Genomic DNA, 15,537 nt, shown 5'->3' with positions numbered 1-15,537 from the left:
TGGATGAGATGTGGTGGTATACTAATTGATATATGCTTAAGTATATGTATATGCAATAGAAAGATTATGATTATAATATGTGATTATATGGCATGATGAATCTTGAAAATTTCCCATTTACTTGTAAATTGATTTTATTACAGCGAAAAACATTATGTTTATACTGCCTTACTTGGATGATTGTTGGAAATTTCCTCTCTTTCCAATTTCATGCTGAATATGGTTCCTTCATCATTAAATGATTTAATAACCAGGGGTTTAATGGAGGGATTTTTAATAAGAACTTGAACTAAGTTGCATTGTTTTCAAATAAGTGCATCATGATTATCAACTTTCCTTATCGTTGCTTGTTCCCTTTTTATGTTCACTCACTGAGTTTGTACTCACTGTTTTCAACTTTATGTTTTCAGATCAGGAGACAGTTGGAACCTAGGTTGAGGTGTCCATGTAGTTTCGTCTCCTTGGTAGGTATGTTGGCATTTAGTAGCCGTCCCTTCACCTTGGTCACTCCGCTGGAAGCCTAGAGTCATTTTTGTTTGTAAATACGTACATGTGATGTAAAGTACTAAGATGCATGCCTTAGACCATATATGTATATTTTGATTGGTAAGCCATCATGAGTGGCAATGGTTAATATTATTTTGGGTTAATATAAATGCAGTTTTGATTGCTATAGTTTATTAGTAAAGTACTTGAACGGTAGGATTGTGGGATGTAACTTTCAGAATAATTGATGGGATGATAAGCAGGATTACGTAAATAGGCTTGCTTGGGCTTCGTGGACTACGTCCATTGAGTCCATGCGTCGGTCATGGCTCAAAATTGGGTCGTGACAAGAGGTGAGTTTGGTCACTAATACAAGATTAAATGAAATGAAGGAACACATAAAACTCTGTTCAAAGTCAATAAAGAAGTCAATTTGATTGTTCCTCTGCGAGGGACTTTAACTTTGACATTGTTTGGTAGATAGACACAACAATTCTTGACTGGTTTAATGGAACTAAAACTAGATAAAGAGCATGATATGTGATCAATAGCACTAGTATCCATAATCCAAGAATTTTGCTTAATCATAAACTGATTCACATTCTTATACTTAGGTCGAAGGTTATTAAAGTATTGAAACAAAAAAAAAACCAAAAATAATACTTGCAAAAGTTAAGTTAATGAAGCAGGGTTTTGCATGCTGAGCATTTGATGAGCTTTCAGGATAATCTTCACTGTTTATACCGCTATCATTGAGAAGTGCCATCAATTGTTGAACTCGATGCTTGATGAGTAATATTTGAGACATGGAATTTGTACCAAGAATCTCTTCATCTTGATCAGTTTGCATAGAACTTCTTGCAAATATATTTTTTTCTAGTAGAAACATTATCCACTATTGATTTAGATTTCTTGAAATTTCCTTTACCTTTTGTAAACTTAAAGTTTACAAGAAATCCTATTAATCTATAACACTTCTCTTTTACATGACCCTTCTTTCCACAATAACTACAAATCAATTCTACTTTGTTTTTCTTCCTATTATCCACAGTGGGTATCATAGCTGATGATTCTATTGCTGGATTCGATTGAATTACTCTTCTGAGACTCTTCCTTTAAAATCATAGTATATGCTTTGTCTAGCTTTGAAAGTGGTTCCATTGATATAATTTGGGACCTTAATGCAGAAAATTCATTGAGCCCATTGAGAAACCTAAAAATTGTATCCTTTTGAAATTGGTTTGAGTACTTATTGAAATAGGCACGATTACATTTACCGCATTCACAGTGTGGCAATGGTTTAAAATTTCTCAACTCTTTCCGAATACCTTTCAACTCAATAAAGTAAGAATCCACAGTTTTAGTACCTTGATTTACATTGCTTAAAGTGTACTGTAAATTGCACACATATGTATCATGTGGTTGTGCAAATTTCTATTTGACAGTGTCCCAGATTTTTGCAGCATTAACCATATATAAAACAGTGGAGGCAATTGGTGGTGAAATAGAGTCTAAAAGCCATGCAACTATTAGATTATTGCATCTAATCCATGATCCATGTAAAGGATTTGTCATGCTTGGTTTAGGGATTGATCTGTTGAGAAAACCAAATTTATTTCTTGTGAACAAGTACAATTGATCTATGATTATCAATGTGATGTGCATAGAAAGGAGATTGAAGATCTTCTAGCTGTGAATTACATACAGGAAAACTTAATACATACCAGTATTTTTTTTATTTATTTAGAATAAGGAAATTCAAACTCCATGTCTTTGAACAAAAGATACGTGCACTTTGTCATGGAAAAGAATCCGATTTATACTCACCAGCTTGATATATGCTAACAAAGCTTTTGCTGTAATGATGATTAAACTTTGTTTTTTCTATGCATTTTACCTCAAAGAAACCCAAATGACACCCATCTCAAAATATGGACCTGGTAAAGTGGTTCAGGTTTGATATAACAAGAAGAGGGGGTGAATATTATAGGGATTCAGCTACAATATATAATCCAAAAGAGCAGAGAGATTATTACAATAATTGGTAAAGAACAAATAATTCCTACAGTTTGCTTGAGGGGAAAAAGAAAATCCCATCAGCCAAAATTGAAATTCCCACATCTCTTCACCTTTCAAACTTTATCTTGTATAAAAATCTTTCTTTTCCTTTCCAGATACTATGATGAAAAAGAAAAACTAAAATTTAAAAAAAAAAAAAGAAAAGAAATTTAAAATCTCCTAACAAAGTCAAAATTTTCACTTCCGACTCTACAAATAAACCTGATCAGCCTTGATGGGTTTATATCATTGAAGATCACATAAATTACTAACAATAACCAAAAAAAATAGCACATTTTAACTTGTGACACAATCTTGGAGATATGGGTGGCTCAGATTTATGTACCTTTCCCATAGAGGCTTATACCTTCCAATTGCCAATTTTAGCCATGGCTTCATGTTTCCGTTAAAGTGAACAACTGCCGCACTCTCAATAAGGCGGTTGTCAATGTTAAGATCATAACCTAATCCTAACACATGCCACCTCCGATCAAGTGGTTCTGTGAGCCCATAGAAAGCTAAAAGACCGGCAGGAAGAGTTCCCAGTTTCCATAGTGTCCGATCAGCATTTTGCTCCTGCCAGTGATGATATCTTGCAGTGACATTTGCTTTTCTCCAGGCAATCAAATCTAAAACATTCATGCCAAATGCCCATCCACATGCTTGTGGATCAAACTTTGAGCTGATGACCGGATTTGAGAAATTGAGATACTTGTAATAACGATGAAATGATTCAAGACAAGTCTCCACCGCCCCATTTACATTTCCATGCAAATCCAATGAGAAAAGAGGTGTTAGATCTTTCTGGACAACAACATCATCATCAAGGAATACTATCTTCTCAAGCTGTGGATAGATCTCTGGTATGTAAAACCGTAGGTGATTTAACAAGGAAATATATTTAGGGTTCCGCAATTTTGACTCAACTTTCAAATCTTGATTTTCCCCGAAATAGTAGGCCCGTGAATCTACATCAAGTAGCTGCTTTATAATGGGAGCATAAGAAGCATTCAACCAAGAGAACTCCTCTATGTTCTGCACCTCTACAGTGGACCCCTTGAAGTCATTGCTAAGGAACCAAGCCTGCATAGCTCCATAGCTAACCCCATTGGTGACAATATGGAAAACTATCTGTTTAGGATGATCTGCATTGGAAATTGTAGAATTAACTACTGCTGAAGTTGCAAGGACATTGTCTGAAAATATGCAAAAGTGGTAGAGATTGTTGTCCACAAGTCGAGGAGAGTTTCTCTGCTCATTTGCAAGGTCTTTAAGGGATGGCCTTCTAAGCCAATCAGCTGAGAGCTTGACAATTAGGCAGTGAAGACTCTTGGGAAATGCTTCTGCCACCAACTGTCCAAACACGGTACTCTGAACAGTTGCTGCATTAGCTCGCTCTTCAAGGGCTTGAATATGAGATTTCATCGTCACTATTGTAGTTGCAATGTCGTAATGAGCATCTTGTGCCTTATAAATAAGAGACGATAGACTGCTAATTATTGGCTCTGCTTCCTCTAGTGTAATGGCCTGCCCTCTCATTGCAGCATTTGAAAGCAAAAGCTGGCAACTCCTAATCTTTGAGCTTAGCTCCCAAGAAAGGTGAAGGTTATTGTGCTCTTTCGCAATTACGACATAAGCTTTGGCAAGTGTCATTTGCTCTGCCAACTGCCGAGAGTATGAGGTAGCACTCAATATTTCTTCAGTAAAGTTTAAATTCTCATGAACAACCTGCTCCATTCTGGAATCTTCTTCCTGGCAGGGGGAATTTCAGGGAAGAGTAAGTCATCCAATAACCATTTTAAAAGAAAAAAAGCTATATAGCATACTAGTTAATCAGTTAACCTTCAATTACTTATAATTGGGTGCTAATCATATCCATATCATATATCGTATTAAAAGACAGGAGGATGGAAGACAAAGTAAGAAGTGCAGAAGCACTACAAAAAAGAACAACTGATTGCACCACATAGATCTAGCATATGAATCCAACTTGATCAGAATGATTTCCCAACAACACAAAGATTATTATTGCAATTTGAAAATCTGATTCAAGTTTCATAGAAGACATAGATATCCCACCTCTTTCTTCCTTCTGGTCTTAAAGAGTAACCAGGGCAATTTCAGCCACATTTATTTTCCATTTCACCAAGTACTTGATCTTTTTCCTTTTCAGCTGTTTTGCTGAAAGAGCATGCCCTTGACCGATCAAAAAGAACAAACTAACAGGGTGGTGTGCTCATTCAGGAAAATGGAAGTGGGAAAATAAGATGCCAACTTGAGTTGGAGAGTTGAAGAGTTGCTGCTAGCCGTGATGTCAAAGTAATGACAGATTTATGAAGGTGGTGTAAAATGCAAAAACTATAAACTGTTGTATTAGCAGAACCACTTTACTGCTATCACAGTGCTGGGAGTGGTAGTGTAGTGCTAGATAATGGTTTCCAGAGGTAGCAAGTAAGCAGCTGCATGACTACTATGGTAATGAACTCCAAAAATTTCTCTATTCGTCTCCCTCTAATTATCTAGTTTGCACCCTTATCATTAAGACTTCTCTATGAAGTTGCAGTTATGCTAAATAAAGATACGTATAGCAAAAACAAGAATCCTATTTTCATATCATAGGACTTCCATAAACCAAAAATGTAAACCATGTGCCTGTAAATCTATAAATCATATGGAAATATAAAAGATTTCAATGAAAAAGACCTTATTAAGGTAAGAAGATTTCTCTTTTCGACAGTTTCAGCATTTATCATATGGTTTCCCTCCATAATAAAATTCTAAGAAGAAAGAAGAAAAAATTCTGTTTTGCGCAAAAACATGTATACACACAGAGACAGAAAATATTAAGTAATGTGCCACTAGGTTGCAGACATCTAATTATCCAGCACTGAAACTAATCACCACAAGAAATTGTGACAGTAAAGGTTTTCACTTACTGTTTATCAAAGATGAGGTGTACAGGAAGTTCCTGTAAATTTGACAGTTGAAATACCTTTTATTGTTGTCACTTCTGCATAAGCTTTTGAAATTTAAGTATATTGTTAAAATCTGGTCTTAATAAAGGCTGGTTAAGCAGCATAGTGTAATCTCATTAAGCTAGGTTGCAGTGTATTCCTGTAAAAATTAATTTCAGAAGGGTACCGACCATAACCTTAGTTACTGAGGATTAAGCTTCAACTTGATCACACAGGGGATTGTCCATTTAAGTAGACAATCCATGACCAAGTTAAGATAATACGATACCAAGCATAGCTAAAAAGTCTTTGAAACAACAATAATACTAAAAAGAGAGAACATGCATAAATGTTTGGCAGTCAACCTTTGTGAACCATATATAAACTCTATGTTTTTATATCCTATGGACGAATAAAAATTATCTACCTTGCTTAAGAAATTGAAGGCTCTATTCAACTCTCAAAATAAACCACACAGAACAATATATCAATGGTTTTGAAACTAAGAGTTGGAATGAAAAAGTCTATCTACGTTCTTCAATTGATCACATCAAAATACCATGAACATAATATTCCCATAAATTCTAATAAGAAATCCACTATAACTACTGTAACTCAACTTAAAAATGCAAATGCAAGATTACATGTAAATTAATACATGAAAGCAACTATCTATCCCAGATTACATATATAAATACATTAAAGCAACTATGTATCACGGATTACATACGAAAATTCAAGCTCAACAATCAATCCAGAACTCTCAAAACCTCAATCAATAACCATTTTAACCAAACCCCCAAAAGTTCCATTAAAAAAAAGAAAAATTTTCAATCCTATCAACATCCCAAGCTGTATAACAAACTAAATGCACATAAACAAAATCAGAGAAAAAAACTAATACGAGATCAAAACTAAAACATAAAAGTGAAGAGAGAAAAAAAAGAAACGGGACATGAGTTGTCTGTTCCTTACATTAACAGGCTGCTCAACCCGATCTTCATGTTGATTATGATGAACAATAAACAAAACCAATACAGCAAGAACAAACAGCCCAAGCAGCGCACAGATCCAATGCGAAAACCTCCTACGAACCGGGCGCCGGTAATCGGCAGCCCGCCGCCGCATCTTTGAACCAAATATCGTCCACAATTCACCACCAAATCAAGATTCCAGTACTACCCATTTCTTCAGATTCGATATAAAAACAATTCCAAACAAATTATATATAATCACTCCTCACTCTTTCTTTCACTGAATAAAAGCTGTAAACATATAAAACAACTAAAGATAACGAATAATAATAAAGGAAAAACTTCTGGGGTTGTTTTTGGGATGTGAATGAGAATCCTATAATAAGTGACGGTGATGGGATCTGCGTTTTGTTGCCTTTGCATGAATCGCTAAGAAGAAAAAAAGAACAAAGACTTTAACCAGGGAGACGATTGTTATTTCGGGTCTTATTGGGGTTTTTTTTTTTTGGCTTAGAGATGTGAAGAGAGGGAAACAAAACAAGAAAAGGAAGGGACAGCACATGAGGTCATGTGAGGGGCTTAAGCTTTTGTTCCCATTTTTGCTAGGTTGAATGCCAGTAACGTTCTCTACTTCGGCTTTATAGCTTCCTACTATATACAAAACTTTGGGGTTTATTTCATTTCAGTTAGTTGCCTTTTATAAGTCAATGAAAATTGCAGGTGAATATTTCACTACATTTTATCATGATAGGGAACCGTTATGGTTTTGCTTGTACTAATACCCCACAACACAAAATGCAAGTTATCTTTCATGAAAATGTTTGGATTTTACCTTCTTTAAGGTTAATTATTGAAGTGTTTTATAACATTTTCTCATGACAAATGATAGATGGAATAAGACAAAACTAGAGAATTATGGCAACGAAGTAATTGGAAAAAAATAGCTAAAGCAATGAAATGAAGGGTACTTTTCTTCTGTTTTTTTTTACTTGTTTTGTACCTTATTCATTATTGACGCTAGATTAATCTGTAATTCTGTATATTATGCATGATAGGCTGGTGTATTTCAGTAATTTTATTTTTTCTAGTAGTTAATATTCACTTTATTAAAGGACCTCTGCAAAAGGGTCGGTTTTGCACTTGCAACTTGCAGATCTGTTTGCACCTTTGCCTGTTGTTTAAGCCAAAGCTTCGGGCTCCAACATATAAAATATTTGACTGAGGCTTCCATCTAGACTTTTGTATTGAAATAAGTTTCTGGCTTTGATTGTTTTGGTTTTTTTCTCACCTTTTCCTCTTCATATCTTGTATTGTCTAGTTGATCATTTCCTACAAATTCAAACTAGTATCTCCAAAATTTTTGCTGTCCTCGTCAAACAGATGATAGTGATATAATAATAGATAGAATTGTTTTCTGGCAGTCAAATGTTTGAAATTTCAAATGCAAATTTGATATGACAGCACTTGTTGTTTGATTAATGCTGCTTGATTATCTAATAGAAAAATTAGAGAGAAAGAGTGAAGAAAGTGGAGAGAGCTAAGAGATATTGGTGGTTGCAAAAGTTTTCATCTTATCATAGTTTAAATATCGAATTATTGTTATGACTTTTCCTTGTCGGTACAAACTAGATATATTGTGACTTTTCTTACATGCTCACACACTACAACTTAATGCACGAAAGGCTTTATTTTATCAAATTTTAATAGAATAAAGTAGTACGTAATATGACTAAATTTAACATCTGTTTCTGTCTATACCTCTTTGCCAAGTGCAAAATATTAGAGCAAAAGATGAATATGTTTCATTTGGCAGTACACTACCATCCTTATCCTGCCCCTTCAGCCGGATTATAATTAAATTAAACAGTGTTTACGAATGCGCCGCTAAAATATTCTGAGGGCACAGCTTTATTTGTCAGCAATGCCAATGACAATGAGAGCTTTTGTTTCAAGGGAAGCAAGAAAGAATTACCATTTTTTGACAAATGAGAGCATTTGTTTCGAGGGGAGCAAGAAAGGATTACCATTTTCTTGGTTAAATAATCCGTACAATGTGAGACACATTATGAAGTCATTCATCACGCTACTGTCTGTATCTCACATGCAGTTGTTCCAAGCTGCGCAAAGCAAAGGATGTCAATTCTGTTGGTTACTGCGGGATTTGTCTCTGCCCAAATGCCCATTTGGTCCACCTTCTCAATTCTAGCATTTGCTGTAACTTCTCCCTTCTGGTATTCTTCTCAATTCTCCTGTTTCTCATGATACTTTTGATTTTACCTTGTTCACAATATAATGGTAGTCGTATAAATTATACACCAAATCAGTGAGATTCTATTCAGTTATGATTCTTTTAACTTATTCTCTTTTAAATTACCTTATACACACTCTCATTTATTTTTGTATAATTTACAATTTAAAATATACGATTTCTCTACTCTTAACGTGATATTAGAGTCATCTTATCTCTTTTTTATCTTCTTTTAAACTTTGTCTCCGTATTATTTGAATCACACTATTTTTCATTAAAAAAAAAAAACCACCAGTACTAGCTAGCATCACAGTTACTACATCGTCATTATTCATCATGAGAAGAGTAATCCACTGTAATCTCACCACTTGAACTCGTCCCCAATCACCATACTTGTCCCCACATTCGTTTCCGGTTATGTTAAATCCACGTCACTTTTCGACCATCAAATTACAACAACATTATCATCTTTGCCCTATCTTTTCTTGATTTATCGATAGACGTTCACCGAAGCCTCTTTGAGTTACGTTATGTGTTCTGCCACATCATCTAGCACTTTAGCACTTCCATTTGGGTCATTGTTTTTGCTAATTTGACATCATGATTTTAATTTTGGTCTCTATTTCAGCCAATTTTGCTTGTAAGATGGAAAAATATGAAATTCTCAAGTCAATTGCAATCATTTTGATGGGAGATTTCTCATTATTAGGATCTTCATCCAATACTACTACCACTACTAGTACATTTAAGGGGACTACTCTCAATGTAAGTGATTTTGCTACTCAATTATCTTTTTAGTTTTTCTTGACTCTACTGGTTGCCATCATATAACTCCTAATTCTTCTCTCTTATCCATTACAACGCCCACTTCGTCTCTTCTTCCCATTCATATTGCAAATGTTACAAAAATAAATATCACTTACATTAGACATGTTTTTGACTCACATTTTAGCATTTTTGTACCTATTGTGTCACTTATTCGATCTAGGCATTATCGTTAATTTCTCTTTTTCTGGTTGTCACATACAGGATCTATAGACAAAAACGATTCTTGAGACATGTTGCAAGGTGGAAAAGAACGTTCAAGTTTGTCTCCTTCCATTTGCTTATGAAACATGTTACAGTTGTGACTATCTAGTTCTTCTTTGTATCAGTGACATCATCATCTAAGTCATGATTCAACAAGTAAATTTCATTGTTTCATTTCTTAGAGGTTATTAGGATTTTATAAAATTTAAGTTTTTTTATTATTTAAACCATCAACTTGCAAAACAAACAACTTTGTCATTTAGTACTAGTATTTATATTTTTTATTTTACTTTTGAGATTATTCATTCTGACATTTAAGGACCTTCTCCTACATAATTTGTGAATGATTATCACTATTTTGTAATATCTATTGATGATTAGTCTCACTTTACTAAGATTTATTTTTTATAACACAAATGCTCTCATGAGACAATAAACATTATGTGGGCTAGCCAATAATAAATCATGTGTTATCCCATACTAAAAGCAAACATTCTTGACTCCTCTACACGTTGAATGGTTGGGTTCTTACACCTTTTTCGTTTGTAGCATGTGACGAGTGAGGATCAAGGTGCCTTACTGATTTGAAAAGGATAACAATAAAGAACAATTTAGAAACCTTTAGTTGCTTGTGGAATCAAACCCAACATGTATAAGACCATAAGAAGCTAGCTTTAAAATGAAGCCATGTGAGCTATTTTATAAAAACACCCTAAATTAAGACACATGAAGGAACTAATTTTGTCGTGACACTTTATTTAATAAATTAAAAAAATGCCTTTTCCAAAAAAAGGCAAAGAAAAGAAAACAAAAACAAAAACATATAGGCCATTCTTTTAATATGGGATAGACTAAAAGAAACCTTGTTTCTTTAGCTCATATAACTTTTATTTGTAGTTTTTTAGGAAGTTGTTGTCCAACATTAGACATTTCTTCAAATGGACTTAAGAATGTTGTTCTTAATGGTGATTTAAAAGAAGAAGTGTACATGTTGCCTTCACTTGGTTACCCTCATCCTGTTGTCCTCTTTATAAAGTTTGTAAACTTTAGTAACCTTTATACAGTTTGAAACAAGCATCAAGACCAAACCTTCAATTCCATTATTACTCGAATTAGTTTTATTTTTTTCTCTCATAATTTTGTATTATTTATTCAATATCGATACTAATCATGACATTCTTATTCTTTTCCTCTGTGTGAATGAGATGATAATCACTAGTGATGGTTTGACCTGTATTGCAAAATTACAACAATTTCTTAATCGGTAATATGAAATGAAAGATCTTGACTCTCTTAGTTATTTATTGTGATTTGAGGTTTCCTCCAATAGTGTTTTGTTTTTAGTACATAAGAACCAAATTAAGTTTTTAGTCTAGAAAAACCAAACATCTTTTCTAGGCAACAGTCTCAAGTCTTCCGAAAGATTTGACAATTGAGTCATTCCCATCGAGTCAAATTGGCCAAAAAATCTGCACATTGTGTTTCCCTCACGAAAGATGTGAGGAACCTTTGTTACCCAACCTTCCTAAATAAGGGAAAGACAGTCTTGAATTAATGTGACATGGGGATGATATTCAGGTTCTATTCTCATTAGAAAGGGGTTAAGTAGTTAGCTCTCATGAGGTGATAACCTCTGCATGGGCTAGTGAAACACTCTCACTTAGATTGAACCTAGTTCGTTTGAAGCCTATAATGGGTGAGGACTAGGGTGCCTTGTTAGTCCACGTGGGACAACAACGAGGAAAAATTTCGAAACCTTTAGCTTTGAATGAAACCGAACTCAACATATAGAAAACCATGAAGAGCCATCCCATAGGTAGAACCTTACCGAACTGGTCATGAAAAGTATACCCTAATTTAGAACACGTGAAGAAATAAATCTGTTCTAGTGACCTTTTTTAATAAAATAAAAATAACACGTGTCAAAGTGATTTAAAAAAAACTAAAAAAAAAATTCTTTCCTTTTCCATCTTAAAAAAAGGAGAAGAACAAGATTTTTTTATATTCATTATTTCTCTATTTTTTTAAAAATACTTTTCTCTCTACTTTACTTTAAAAATTTCAAAAGAATAGTTTTTTCTATTTTTTCCTAAAAATAAAAAAAATAAACATGAAAAAGAGGGAGGATTCTTTTCTTTTTCTTTCGTGAAAAAAAAAACAAAAATATAAAGAAAGAAAACAAACATTCAAGCATTTGGCTCATTGGTTGATGTATGATCCCCTGCTTAGAGAGCAGAGTTCGAATCCCCTTCCCCAATTATAAAAAAAAATAAGGAAAGGAAACAAAAAAAGAGAGGTATTTCCTTCAAGTGAAGTCTTCTAAAAAAAAAAAGTCTTTAGTTCCTTTTGTCCATAAAAATGAAAGAAAAGAAAAAGAGAGAAAAGTTTCTTCTTTTACAAAAATAAATGAAGAAGGTAAAAAATGAAAATGATGTTTCTTGCTGAGCGCAAAAGAAAAAGAAAGTGGTTTTCCATTTAGGCAACAAGAAGAAAGAACATAAAAAGTTTTTTAATTTCTTCCATTTTCTTCAAAAACTACAAAAAGAGAGAGATTTTAGTTTTAAATAAAATTTTCTACTTCTCGTTGTACATGATTTTCAATAATGTGGTCTCCCATTTCACTTCATATCATACATACATCAAGGCATCATAGCATTTCATGCATACATGCAAATATCATATTTTCATCTACATACAATTATCTCATGTTTATTCTAATAAAGAAGAACCTTACAATGTTATTAATTTTGTAGAAAAAGGAATAAATCTATATTTAAAAAAAAGGAAAAAATTCAAAAATTTTAGTAAAGTTTCAATTTTCTTTCCTAATTTATTTTGGTTTGGGTCAATAAGAATTGAAAGACATGAAACACCAATTGAAAGTAAGGATAAGTGCATCAGAATATAATTAAGAAGAATTTGGACATGACCTTTGAGAGATGAAAGGACAAATTGCTAGATTGATAGAAAGGGTTGAATGTCTCAATGAAGCTAATGGAATTCATCTACAAGAATCCCCATCACTTTAAATAGAATTACGCCTAAAGCAATCACTGAATAAAAATCAATTTGTCCTTGATAGATCTAACACATTACTTAGTGGTCCAAATAAGGATCAAGGTTTGGAAAAAGTTGTAAAGGGATGGATGAGTTGAATACACAGATGATTGAGTTGAAAAGTTTCATGAGCAAGATAGGGTCTTTAGATGCTACACAACCTCGAACAATGGGTTTCAACCAAGTGCATATTCTCAACCCACCACTTTTCAACCCACTAGTATCAATTTGCGGCCAAATTAATACCCTTGTCCAAACACTTTTCGACCACCATTTCAACAAGCTTTTCAAACCCAACCACGGGCACCATTATCAACCAACCCTACTCCTAGCCTAGGCACCCCTCAAAAATAATCTAGAAAGAAAAACAATTTAACCCTATTCTTGTTACCTACAAAGAACTCTTTTATCAATTAATTCATTATCATCTTATTGTCCTGGTTCCTTTGGAACCCTCGCAACCTCCATACCCAAAGTGGTTCAATTCAAACGCAAGATGTGATTATCCTGGTGGAGTTGTGGGACGTTCCATCGAAGATTCTGACACCTTCAAGTATCGAGTGCAAACATTAATGGACGCCAAGTAGTTCAATCCAGCAAAGATAATGGGGCATGGTTGTGGGAAGCACAATTAGGTGTCAAGATGAAAGAAGGATTGACTGTACAGATTTTTTTCAAAAAAGTTTTTTGAGACCTTAAGATATTATAATCTTTAACTTCTTTTGAATCTTGTAAGAATAGGTTTATGTTTGTGAAGAATTATATTGTCGTAAACATATGAATGTTGACTTTTGAGATCTTGTTCAATATTTTTCTAAATTTGTTTCATAATAACATAAAAAAACAAAAAAAAACCATAAAAACGGAAAAAGAGAGTTTGTTTGAATTGTAATCATATTGATGCACTATTCATAATTAAGTGTTTTTGTGTATCAAATCACTCGTTATACATTTAATTATCCCATCATGCATTCAAACATCCATCAAATTTGACACACAGGCACTCAGCATTCATCTTTCTTTGATTACTAGTAGCATTCCTTGACCTTGCTACATTCCATAAAATAAGTAACAAGATTATTGTTGATTCTCGAGAATAAAAGATCTCTTTCTAATTATATATTGAAGGAGCAAGATATCTAGAAAGATCTTTGGCATAATTTGTTTTTCAGTCTAATTTATTTCCATTTTGTGAAAAGAGAAAAGCTCGAGGGAGCTCACTTACAATTGGCATAATACAGGGGCTCAAGCTAGAATCATGAGAGATGAACAATCAAATTGGATAGACAAGATGAAAAAGACATAAGAAGATATAAGAAAACAGTTGGCAAAGCTAATGGAGATAGTGAATGCCGATGAAAGAAGAGAAATTATCGAAGGATCTTCAAGTTTTCAAAATTTAATCCAATCGTCAACACAAAGGCAAACTATGCCAATTCTAGGGGCAAATCTTTCTAACCAGGTTCCTACACTAGACTTGAATGACCTTAAGGTATAAGGAAACTTGAAAGCGGACTTATCAAGATCGAGAGAAGAATCGAGAGTGCAACAAAAGTATGATTTTTTAGATGAGTGCCTCAAAGCCATTGAGGGTAATGGATTTCTATGATTCCATTAAAGCAAGGGAATTAGGTTTTGTGCCTGATGTGGTTATCCCACCTAAGTTTAAAGTTTCAAAATTTGAAAAGTATGATGGAACCAAATGCCTAAAGGCATATTTGATCATGTATTGCAACAAGATGGCTCCATATGCCCATGATGAGAAATTGCTCATTCATTTTTTCTAAAACAATTTGAAGGGAGCTGTGGTTAACTGGTACTTCAAGTTGGAAAAGGATTGTATTCGCACATAGAGAGATTTGCCCTGAGCATTTTTAGGACAATACATGCACAGGCTAGAAGCAATTTCTGATCGAATAACCCTCCAAAACATGGGAAAAAACCCTTTTGAAAGTTTTTAGGAGTATGCTTGTAGGTGGAAGGAATTAACATCACAAGTCCAACCACCCCAAACTAGTAGAGAATTAAATTCTCTATTTATTGATACTCTTCTTCCTCCATATTATAATAGATTAGTGCGTAATGCTTCTTCATATTTCACGGATCTAATGTTCTTAGTGGGAAGGATTAAAGATGGAATAAAAAAAGGAAAGATCGTAGACTCACAAGCAAATGATCTCATCAAAAGAGAATATGATGCTTTTGATAAAAGAGTTCAAGCAATGACTTTTGAAAGGAAAAACAAAAGGAAATTTGGTGACATACAAGGAGATCTTATGGGCACTCATTCACACCCATCACCATATGTCCATAATCTACCTCGACCCTTCGCTTCTTACACTCAGCCACCACTTACACAAGCTCCCCTACCCCACATGTCCACTTCAAGTGATCAAGAAATTGATCTAGATTACCTTCGAATCAAGAAAAGAAAGAAAGCTAAAGTGTATCATTTATTACAAATGTCCTGCACAGAGCTTTTCCCTTTATTGGTACTAAACCATAAGATTTTCATTATTCCCTCCAAGCTTAGGAAACCTCTTTACCCAAGATGGTATAACCCAAATGTTAAATGTGATTACCATTATGGGGTTGAAGGTTATTCCACAGAGAATTGCAATGCATTCAAGAACAAAGTTCAAGCTTTAATCGATGTAGACCTAACTAAATTCAAAGAACTTGTCAACAGTTATAGAAGCAAAAGTGATGGATGCAAGGCTTAGGTTTTCGA

General features: G+C 33.9%; 1 protein-coding gene and 1 long non-coding RNA gene across 3 annotated transcripts in view; one reads left to right on the top strand and one right to left on the bottom strand.

The window, feature by feature from the left end:
• Nucleotides 1–675, top strand: part of LOC108661268 — a 1,316-nt gene extending 641 nt beyond the window's left edge. Inside the window, exon 2 of the long non-coding RNA XR_001927022.1 lies at nt 411–675. This is a non-coding gene — a long non-coding RNA (uncharacterized LOC108661268). The remainder of the gene's footprint in view (nt 1–410) is intronic.
• Nucleotides 2,442–7,115, bottom strand: LOC18604887 (probable galacturonosyltransferase 11). 2 transcript variants are annotated; one of them, XM_007037579.2, is made up of 2 exons: nt 6,474–7,115; nt 2,442–4,296 (listed from the first exon to the last, which is right to left on the bottom strand). In XM_007037579.2, the coding sequence occupies exons 1-2, from the start codon at nt 6,624–6,626 to the stop codon at nt 2,842–2,844; spliced, it is 1,608 nt and encodes a 535-aa protein (XP_007037641.1). In that variant the 5' UTR covers nt 6,627–7,115; the 3' UTR covers nt 2,442–2,841. The 2 variants fall into 2 exon arrangements, with proteins under 2 accessions (XP_007037641.1, XP_017973966.1); XM_018118477.1 differs by lacking the exon at nt 6,474–7,115 and adding an exon at nt 4,624–6,465.

Source organism: Theobroma cacao, chromosome 3 (genome assembly GCF_000208745.1).
Source record: "Theobroma cacao cultivar B97-61/B2 chromosome 3, Criollo_cocoa_genome_V2, whole genome shotgun sequence".
In the NCBI taxonomy this organism is placed as follows: domain Eukaryota; kingdom Viridiplantae; phylum Streptophyta; class Magnoliopsida; order Malvales; family Malvaceae; genus Theobroma; species Theobroma cacao.
The sequence above is the reverse complement of the archived record's forward strand: the minus strand, read 5'-3'. Positions and strand labels throughout refer to the sequence as shown.